Source organism: Hordeum vulgare, chromosome 6H, assembly GCF_904849725.1.
Source record: "Hordeum vulgare subsp. vulgare chromosome 6H, MorexV3_pseudomolecules_assembly, whole genome shotgun sequence".
In the NCBI taxonomy this organism is placed as follows: domain Eukaryota; kingdom Viridiplantae; phylum Streptophyta; class Magnoliopsida; order Poales; family Poaceae; genus Hordeum; species Hordeum vulgare.
Window position 1 is genome coordinate 136,992,512 of NC_058523.1, and position 8,782 is coordinate 137,001,293.

At 46.2% G+C, this 8,782-nt stretch overlaps 2 protein-coding genes across 4 annotated transcripts; both read right to left on the reverse strand.

The window, feature by feature from the left end:
• Positions 1 to 1,311: 1,311 nt before the first annotated feature.
• Positions 1,312 to 4,891, reverse strand: LOC123401411 (pentatricopeptide repeat-containing protein At2g35130). Of its 3 annotated transcripts, none has more exons than XM_045095203.1 (8): positions 4,234 to 4,891; positions 3,743 to 3,972; positions 3,382 to 3,614; positions 3,018 to 3,267; positions 2,793 to 2,938; positions 2,501 to 2,706; positions 2,252 to 2,376; positions 1,312 to 2,154 (listed from the first exon to the last, which is right to left on the reverse strand). In XM_045095203.1, coding segments are annotated over exons 1-8 (1,773 nt in total). In that variant the 5' UTR covers positions 4,236 to 4,891; the 3' UTR covers positions 1,312 to 1,573. The 3 variants fall into 3 exon arrangements, with proteins under 3 accessions (XP_044951138.1, XP_044951136.1, XP_044951137.1); XM_045095201.1 differs by having other exon boundaries at positions 1,312 to 2,170; XM_045095202.1 differs by having other exon boundaries at positions 1,312 to 2,170; positions 3,743 to 3,980.
• Positions 4,892 to 4,972: 81 nt separating this feature from the next.
• Positions 4,973 to 8,537, reverse strand: LOC123401412 (phosphatase IMPL1, chloroplastic). Its single transcript, XM_045095204.1, has 10 exons — positions 8,216 to 8,537; positions 7,661 to 7,728; positions 7,397 to 7,530; positions 6,926 to 7,014; positions 6,749 to 6,806; positions 6,602 to 6,654; positions 6,323 to 6,421; positions 6,077 to 6,190; positions 5,511 to 5,612; positions 4,973 to 5,214 (listed from the first exon to the last, which is right to left on the reverse strand). The coding sequence occupies exons 1-10, from the start codon at positions 8,477 to 8,479 to the stop codon at positions 5,116 to 5,118; spliced, it is 1,080 nt and encodes a 359-aa protein (XP_044951139.1). The 5' UTR covers positions 8,480 to 8,537; the 3' UTR covers positions 4,973 to 5,115.
• Between the last annotated feature and the right edge of the window lie 245 nt (positions 8,538 to 8,782).

The window sequence follows — 8,782 nt, forward strand, 5'->3', positions numbered from 1 at the left end:
TATTTTCTCACTGATGATTTACTCTCGAAGACTCTGAGAATTTTGGGTTGCTCTAAATGACAAGTGCCAGTTTCTCGCGGAGCAGCCAACCAGCTAATGGTTGTGGGGGCGGCTATTTATAGCCTCGGAGCATCCCGGCATGAGTTGACATAAATGCCCTTAAGTATTATGATTGCTGGTGTCGATAAGATCGGTGAGGTGGCGCAAATTGCGGCAACGGTCGGGACTCTCAACTGTGAGAATCCTCATGTCTCTCATATTCCTCACTTGAGGCTTTTGTAGGTTTAGGCTTGGGTTGAGCATCATGAGAAATTCATTCCATTGTGTTACCTTGACCCCCTTTAACAGTACGGTGTTTCTATGACTCAAGAGTGAAGAAAATGAAACAGAAAGAATAAATCTTCACGTTTCAAAGTCTTCGGATTGATTTTCTTCAGGACACACCGAGTTTCTCATCTTCAGTATCTTCATGATAAATATCAATTTCATCGTAATTTCTTCGCGATCCAAATCTTCAGCATAAGACCAATTTCTTCAGCCGAATGTATACATTTTTAGGGGTCAATATTCATCGTATAACTCAAACTCCTCAGCGACTTATAGATCTCGTGTACACTCAGTGGCGAAGGCAGGAATAATTTTTTGGTGTGACGAAGCTTACCAAGAAGAAATACATGTATACTGCAGCTGTCTAAAAATTCACTGAAAAATAAGTCTAAAATTAAAGTACTATTGGTTTCGCGTGCATGTTCTCGTGTTTTTGTTCCGTGGAGTTTACATCAGCCCCACAAGGTAGTCAGCCTTTTTTCTCAGAATTAGCAGCTAGTCAGCTACGTACTAGTACCATTACCATGCTCAGCAAGTAGATATATTAGCTTCAGATTTTAGGTGTGGCAGATGCCATGCCTTGCCAGATAGCTAGATCCGCCACTGTGTACATTCATGAACACATTAGATACTTAACCTATAAGTCTTCAAATCATCAAAATAACTAAGGACACTAGATGCACTTATAACTAAAAAAACAATGCTAAAAAAATCTACTATTTTGCTATTGTAGATCAAGATTCAAGAGTGATTCTTTTTACAAGTAAAACTAGAGTTTCAGTGTGTGGTGGGTTGATGTGGGCTCACCTAACTAGACAGCAACAGTCTACATAAGTTGTCATGTAAAGTACAGCATTTATCGGAGGCAGCACCAAATCTACACCATACAGTACACGCCAAAGCACTCGAGTGCTACTACTAGTTGGCAATAATTTTCCCATATATCACATAGGCATCGGCACATCTCTTGCCCAAACCATTTGCTGAACCAAACTTATAATTGACTTTTCAATCGATTTTGTGAAACAGCAAAATTTTGTAATGTACTCCCTCCGTCCCAATGATATAAAAGTGTTGACATAAGGGTGTTTTCCCGTGATACGAGAGTATTAGAAACACTCTTATATCATGGAACGAAAACACTCTTATATCATGGGACCGGGAAATAATAGATAAACAATCCATGAAGGAGTAATCTTATCTGGTCTACACTAGCTAATTAGCACAAGATTTTCCTTCATCTTTGTCATATGGTGAACAATGTCTTGGCCTCCTTGTGCATGGACCTGACGATGGCGGTGACCTGCTCCACCTGCCGCTCGTCGGAGCAGGCGGCGACGAGCACCTTGGCGGTCCCGGCGTCCGGGTAGCACCCGGCGTCGACCATCTCCTCGAAGATCTCCAGGCACCTCCGGTACTCCTTCTTCCTGGCGTAGGCGCCCATGCGGGACGTCCACGTGACCACGTCGGCGGCGAGGCCCCTCCGCTCCAGCGACGCGAACGCCGCCTCCATCCTCTCCAGGTACCCCGCGCGGCCGTACGCGTTGACGGCCACGTTGTACGTGCCCACGTCGCGCGTCCCCCGGCGCTCCATGGCGGCGAGGAGCCGCTCCATGTCGTCGAGGCGGCCAGCGCGGCCGTAGGCGTTGAGCATGGCGTTGAGCGCGATGGTGTCCGGGGCGAGACCCGACTTGTGCAGCTGCGCCATCACCTCCTCGCACCGCGCCACGTTGCCGGACCTGGCGTGCGCCGCCAGCAGCAGCATGTGCGACTTCATCGTCGGCGCCATCCCCTGCCGCTTCAGAGACTCGAATACGGCCTCCGCCTCTGCGTCCATCAAGAACTCCATGGCAGTCGGACTCAGCATCGATCTCATTTCATCTGACATGGTGGCATTCGGAGAGTCCATGATCGACGTACGTACCTCGGTGGAGGCCGGCTCTCCCATAGGCGTCCACCAGGATGTTGTAGGAAGCTCTGTCGGGCTCGCACCCCATGTGCTGCATCAGGGAGAAAATCTCCGAGGCGGCTTGCGGGAACCCTGCGCGGCTGCAGAAAGTTTGCAAATTCAAATTCAAATTCTGAGTAACATTTTGCCAAAATTCAAATCGAAAGCAGCATGAGCAGATCTCATCTCCTGAATTAATTAGATATGGATGGTTTGATGAGCTACCTGTAAGCCTCCATGAGGGCGTTGTAGGCATAGACGTCGGGCTCGTGGCCGGCCTGCTGCATCTCCTCGAACACCTCCTCGGCCTTCTCGCACAGGCCTTCCCGCGCGAACGCGTTCACCAGCGCCGTGTAGGTGCAGATGTTGGCCTTGCACCCGATCGACTGCATCTCCTTGAATACCTTCATCGCCGACATCGGCTGCTTCGACTGCCGTCCACACAACCACACAAGCAACAAATTGTTGTCTTCCATTTCAGGTGATGAGAAGTTCTCCATGGGGAAAAAGTTGGTACCTTCCCGTAGACGTTGATCATGAGGGTGTACGTCTCCGTGTTGGTCCGGCACCGCTCCCTCTTCATCCTCTGGTACACCTCCACCGCCTTCTCGGCGCACCTCGCCTTGAGCAGCCCGTCGAGGTACGCGTTGTACACCGTCGCGCCTGCAAAAAACACCACCATTGATTGTCACTGTGAGCAAGTCAGTGAGTGACCATCCTAACCTGAATGAAGCTTTCTTACTCGGAGGGATGCCATGCTCCCGCATCTCGGAGATGACGCCCTCGGCACGGTGCAGCGACCCAGCGGTGCAGTAGGCGCGGAGCAGGAGGGCGTAGGTGTCCTCCGTGGGCACGCACCGGGCCTCCAGCAATGCCGCGTACATGGCCTCCGCCTTGCCCAGCAGCCGCCTCCGGCCGTACGCGTCGATCAGCAGGTTGTAGCAAACGACGTCGGGGCGGAAGGAGCTCCGGTGCACGATCCACTCGCAGACCTAACGAGACACCCTCTGAGGAATCACACCTCCATCATCAGAGCTTAAATCAAATGCGATGATGATTGACGGCGGCGGCGCGCTGGGGTTTTGGAGGGCGGGGGACGTACGTACCGAGATGACCTGATCCCACTGCCGGTTCAGGCGGAGCTGGACGGCGACGTTGAGGACGTCGTCCCACAGGGCGTGCGTGGGAGGGACGTTGTCCAGTGACTCCCACACCTTGGCCACGTCCGTCCCCTTCTGGACGAGCTCCAGGATGTCCTGCGCCATCGGGCTGAGCACCGGGAAGACGCCGTCCACGAACCCGGAGCCGTACTTCCAGCCGCGGCCTCTCATTGCACCCCCTGCATGAGACATTGAAGCTGTTGTAAAACCATTTCAACGGCAGGAAATGAAAATGATGACACTCACAAAGCAGGAAGATGTGAATCAAGCAAAACGAGGGGAACCGGTGGGGTGAAGGTAGGACTACCTCTTTTCCGTGATATTTTCTTCCGGTCGAAGGTCTGGGCTTCGCCGTCTTTGTCAATGTAGGCGCCCTCATGCTTCCGTTTCCCCTTCCTTTCGCCGTGTCGATGGCCATTCGCCTCGGCGTCGCGCAGGGAAGAAGTTCCTTGGTGAATGTTTCCGCAGGCGCAGATGCGCCATTTTCTTGGTCCTGCGTTCATCGGATGATAATGCAACGGCGCCTGTATCCTCAACCTGAAATTCTTACGGTGGAGGAAGAAATGTCAGTACAACTGCAGGCCAAGTTCACTGGGAGAAGTACAACGAGCTAGTGTGTTGTTTGACAACTTTTGCAGCCAAAACATTCAGAGAGGAAACATGTAAATGGTTGCCACTGAATTGCTATCCAGAACACAGACCAAGCGCAACTGCAATTGTCTGAATCGGGCAAAACTACATGAACATGGGAGTGAAAAGGCAGGTTGAATTCATTCAGGAAGGTAGAAAGTGGCTTACATGATAAGCACAGAGTGAAGGTCTTCACAGGCAAACCTTCACTTGTCCCAAAGGGACAAATATCGTCGAGCTTGTGGTCGCTTCTGCTTCTGGTAGTGGTGCAAGAATGAGGGGCAGCAGCTGCACTTGCAAGAGGAAAAAAATGGAATGTTTAAGCCTCACAAGATATTTCCCTTTGGGCTGTTCTATCTAGCTCTAGTGTGCCATTTGAGCCTCACAATCTATCATCCATGTTGCCTTATCCTGAAGGCTGTACAAAACCTGGCTGTTGTGCTGGGCTGCACCGGGCAGTGGCAGTGCTCTGTTAGTGGACTAACCAAAATATCTGCAGCTTTTCTGCGGCGTTTCTGAATTATTGATGCAAATGTCAACATGCCCAATTCACAACAAAGAGGTTTATTGGAGGTAAATTCACGATTATCTTGTGCATTTGCTGGCCAGCTTAAAGAAACCGGTTCGTGGTGAAAGAAAAAGAAAAGAAGATGAGATCACATTTCTCCCCCATGAGTGTGTTTACATTGAGAAATGGCAAAAGCACCAAGTTCCACGGCACATCATTGTAGTATATGTCTTCTTGAGAGATCTTGCTATTATCCATGATTGACAAAATTGGCAGTTATATTTTTCCAAGTACAACAGGCTGGAACCATGCATACAACACCTTTTGCAAACATTTCTTCCTGATACATTCGATCAAAGCAAAAGGAATCCAGTGAGAAGCTCATTCGAGCTCTACTCCTTTATGTAAAGTTCGGCTTTAATTTTCGATCCGGTTGAGTGAAAGGGTCTTGAAATGTATTGTCAGTCTAAGTACATGGTTGTTCAGCAAAAACATCCTTATTTTTGCTAGACAGAGAACAAGTAGCTGAAGAGCAGCGTGATTCAGAAGTCGGTAGGGTACTTGTCAGGCTTAAACCACAAGGAGAAATCAATTCCTTTCTTCTTAAGATCTTCAGTAGCAGGCCGGATCCGCTCCAAAAGCTGCAATCGAGTAATACGATTCATCAACAACCCACCATACAATTTCTCCAAGAAACAACACAACTGAATTATCATTGCCCTAGGTAATCCATACAGCATAAGCCAACAACACAAACACCCTAAGCTTGGACATCCCCTAGCATGATGAACCGTCTAATGTGGACTCGTAACTTTGCATGATTGACCTTTTAAGGACATGACTGACAATGCTTGAGATATTGGTACAAGTATTGTAGTACCGTTGGAGGAGGTGATTTTTAGCAAATCAGAAAAGAAGCTACTTTCTAAAAGCTGACCTGATCATGAACAACGCCATTGGAAACAAGAACAGAACGATCAAAGACTGTAAACTCCCCACCATCCATGCGTGTCACTACTCCACCAGCTTCTTCAACTATCTGTTCAAAAATGACTAAATTCATCAAATAATTATATTGGCAAACTCCACAGAGTAAAGAGTTGCTTACACAAGGAAAAAAGAAGAAGCCATCCTACTCAGGATCAATGAGCAGAAATTTATCTAACTAAAATTAAGACTGCTAGATAGATATATTTCAGAATATACACATCACTTTGATACCTTTTACTATGAAAATTCTAGATTTGATTACAGAAAATGGAATCAATTGCTTTCAAAGATTAGTTCAGAACTTCTCAATGATACCTTTAAGATAAGAATAACTCTATTAAATTTTCAACCCAAATTATGAGAATACAGAAATGTAAGACTCATTAAACATGAGAAAAGATTATCTGAATGAAAATATGGTAAGGCTTGAAAATAAGCAAATAAGCCAGTTCCACTTTCTACCAAACTGATGATTATTTAGCAAATCTGATTCCACGGTGTAAAAAGGAGTACCAGAACGCCAGCAGCCATGTCCCACGGCTTAAGCCGATATTCCCAGTAGGCTTCTGTAATGCCTAGACCAACATGGGACATATCGGCAGCAGCAGAGCCTAGCCTTCGTACTCCCTGAAAGCAAGAATGTTTTAAAATAGAAGGATTAAGGAAACAACATAACAGAGAAAAGTGGGCGCACGTGTTTGGCTTCCTTGTTACTGGACCCATGGTAATACCATTTTAATCAGGGGATGATTCACTTACCCTGCTAACATCAGTAAATTCCTTGAACAAATTTATATTGGTGAGCCATGCATCATCATGTTCATATCCAAACCCAGTTACCAGAAGAGACTGTTCCACCTAGAGAATAAATTAAATATAATAGATTATAAATCCATATCTTCCACATGAACTACTTATATTACATTTGCATCTTGAAATACTTAAAACATTGAGTCTGATCACTGGAAAGTTTTCATGGCAGGTACACAGGTGTGCACATATCCTTACTTGTATAGTTGAATAAGAGAAATAGGTTACCTTTTCTGTTGGACTGACATGAATTTTTTGCCCATTACAATAAGCACCTTTGCCTGTTCAGGAGCAAACAGAGCCTTAAAAACTAATGCCATAGTATATTCCAGAATCAGAATAAGAAGCATGCCAATTATTGATCAAAGATCCTACCAGAAGATGCAGAAATTGTACGAGTGCTCCAGCACATAGGCCCACCACAAAATTCCACCTAAATTAGATGGCAATAATATGTGAGTACAGAGAGAAACTATTTCTAAGACCTATAATCTGCGTCTCCAATATTCCATAATCATATGGTTCAAGAATGATATACATGCATACACATACCACAGTGGCAGCAGCAGGCTTGCCTCGATAAAGAACACCAATGGATACAGAAAAGCTGGGGTAACCATGTGCAAAGTTTGTTGTTCCATCTAAACAAGAAAAAGTCATTATATTGGATCGTTTATGAAGAAGACCATGAAAATGAATTAAATCGACACATAAAGATTTTTTTGCATATCTCTAGTCAAAATGGCTCAAAGAATGCCTCAAAATTAGGTACCAGTCAAAATCTCTAAATCATTCTAAGCTTAGCAATCTACATAGAATTGTCACCTTCCAAATCAGTGAAACAGACTAACCCATACTGAGCGCACAGCTTACGTCCAGAAAATAAAGCAATCCTCAGAATCAGAAACACTACGGGAATTTATACATCCAATTCTATAAACGATGGCTGTTCATGATAGAAAAATCCCAGTTAAGCCCACTGCAGGAATGATTGTATTATAAGTAGAAAGAAAGGAGCCAAACCTAAAGGATCAATGCACCAGAGATACTCTGACAAAGAATCTCCAATAAGGCCACCTTCCTCCCCAAGTATGAGGTGGTCTCTGAAGTTCTTCGTCACGACTTCAAGAATGACTGACTCACTCAGTTTATCTGTGCTGAACAGAAGGATAGGAATAATAAGTTCACCAAGTAAGAACACATACATAAATTTAAGGCACACATTTATACAACAGTGAAATCAACAGCATGTGCAGAAATAAGAGTATACATGAGAAGCATTCTTACTCTGTCACCAAGTCTGCAACCCCCTTGTATTGGATATTACGTGGCTTATTGACAGCTTCCATTACAACCTAAAACGGATGGAAGACAAGGAAAACCGGGCTGAGAATTTATTCATCAAAATTAGAACGAGGAGGATGCGAGGAACTTGCATAAGGGCCTGGAATATAAGTACCACAGCCCCTCTTACGAAAACGAGGAACTGAGCACTTAAAAGGCCACGAATTATGCAACCCATAAAGCCTCGTGGTATACCCCGTATGTTTATCCTCTCTTGGTTAGCAGAAGAACTAATTGTCAAATTTATCCCCAGAAACCAATGAAACCAGCAGTTGGCATCACATTGATTAACCAGCACGGCAGCACCTGCCAATTCAACCACACTACTAGCATCTCTCTCTTTGAAACTAAGTGGAGTCGAAAAGGTTGCTACAGTACAATCGAAGCAAGCAATTCAATCCACGAATCGTACCCCGGGCAGAACCGGCAATCGCCTAGCCGAAGCAACCCCGCCACACCAAGGGAGCGCGGACGAGAAAAGGGGAATCTGAAACGCACCTCGGCGCCGGCCTTGGCGGCGGCTTGGATGACGCCGAGCAGCTCGTCGGCGGGAACCGGGCCGGTGGTGGGGGCGGCGACCTTGGGGTACTTGCTGGGCGCGGCGGGCCGGTCCGACGCCACCGCCATGATAGCGCGCACGTGCTTGGACCTGGAGGCGAGCGCGCGGAGGGCGAGGATCGGCGCCGGCGAGGCCCTGGCATTCCCCGGGAGCGAGGAGGCGGTGGCGGTGGCGGTGGTGGAAGGGAGAAGATACCGTGCCATTGGTGCTGAGAGGAAGGGTTTGATTCCTCCCTGTTATTTTCCTCCCGCTGCGCTTCGTCTGTGTGTGTATCTTCTTTTCCTTTTCTCCGGAATATATACTTGTATTTTTTGTGTGTGAAGAATATACTTGTTCTTTCTGTTAAAAAAGATGCATCGTCAAATTAATTTTCATACGTACTTTATTAGTATTGTATATGTGGATATTTTTTAATATAATTTGGTCAAAATTTATAAAATTTGACTTCATATAGAACTTATATGCAGAATAAAAAAAAGGAGTACATGCACCGATCGGGATCCACT

Bases quoted from the DNA above. Each gene is read 5' to 3' on its own strand.
- LOC123401411 (XM_045095201.1), bottom strand. The intron at 3,615-3,742 runs GTAGTCCTACCT...TGTCTCATGCAG, and splicing joins GAAAATATCACGGAAAAGAG to GGGGTGCAATGAGAGGCCGC. The intron at 2,171-2,251 runs GTACGTACGTCG...ACTGCCATGGAG, and splicing joins GAGAGCCGGCCTCCACCGAG to TTCTTGATGGACGCAGAGGC.
- LOC123401412 (XM_045095204.1), bottom strand. From the start codon at position 8,479: ATGGCACGGTATCTTCTCCCTTCCACCACCGCCACCGCCACCGCCTCC. The intron at 7,015-7,396 runs GTTTGGCTCCTT...TTTCTTGTTTAG, and splicing joins CTGGTGCATTGATCCTTTAG to ATGGAACAACAAACTTTGCA. The intron at 6,655-6,748 runs GTAGGATCTTTG...GCTCCTGAACAG, and splicing joins TACAATTTCTGCATCTTCTG to GCAAAGGTGCTTATTGTAAT.